We start from the raw sequence: 557 nt of genomic DNA, 5'->3' as shown, positions 1-557 counted from the left end.
AGCCAAGGGAGGGCAGCGCGGGGAGCTGGAGTGTGGGAAGCTTCCTTTGCCAGGAGCCCTGCCCTTGTGAGGGGCAGGGTCGGCGGCCCGAAGCCCCGGCGTCGACGGCTCCCCCTTTGTCACGCCGTGCGCCCGAAAGCGGCGCGCGACGCGGCTCGCTCTCGCCGCCCGCCTGGCCCGAGGGCACGCGCCCTGCGGGCCCCGGCCCTACGGGCCCCCGCCTCCCATGCAGTCCCCACCTTGTGCTGCAGGTCGAATATGGAGAAGAAGTAGGGGAGCGCCGCAGGGTGGTTCCTGTGGTCCCAGGCAAGCACAAAGTCGACAAACGCCATCATGTCCATCTCGTCGCGCGGCCCCGCGCCCTCGGGCGGCGCCGGCCGCCGCCGCGCGCGCGCCGCGCCGCCCTCCACTGCGCCGGCCGGGGATCCGTCGCCGCCGCCGCTGCCGCCGCCGCTGCCGTCACCGCTGCCGCTCCGCGTTCGCACGCGCAGCCCGAGGCGCGGCAAGCCGCCCGGCGACTCCTCGCCGCTGGCCGCGCCTAGGCTGCCGTCTCCGCC

General features: G+C 76.3%; 1 protein-coding gene across 1 annotated transcript in view; it reads right to left on the bottom strand.

The window, feature by feature from the left end:
• Positions 1-557, bottom strand: part of MNEG_13968 (Serine/threonine-protein phosphatase 2Aregulatory subunit B'' subunit gamma) — a gene marked incomplete at both ends in the record, with an annotated part of 2,965 nt that overhangs the window by 1,660 nt on the left and 748 nt on the right. Inside the window, one exon of the mRNA XM_014037559.1 lies at positions 240-543. Within this exon, the coding sequence (XP_013893013.1) occupies positions 240-543 (304 nt within the window). The remainder of the gene's footprint in view (positions 1-239; positions 544-557) is intronic.

The sequence above is a fragment of the Monoraphidium neglectum genome, assembly GCF_000611645.1.
Source record: "Monoraphidium neglectum strain SAG 48.87 unplaced genomic scaffold scaffold04170, whole genome shotgun sequence".
NCBI classification, from domain to species: domain Eukaryota; kingdom Viridiplantae; phylum Chlorophyta; class Chlorophyceae; order Sphaeropleales; family Selenastraceae; genus Monoraphidium; species Monoraphidium neglectum.
The sequence above is the reverse complement of the archived record's forward strand: the minus strand, read 5'-3'. Positions and strand labels throughout refer to the sequence as shown.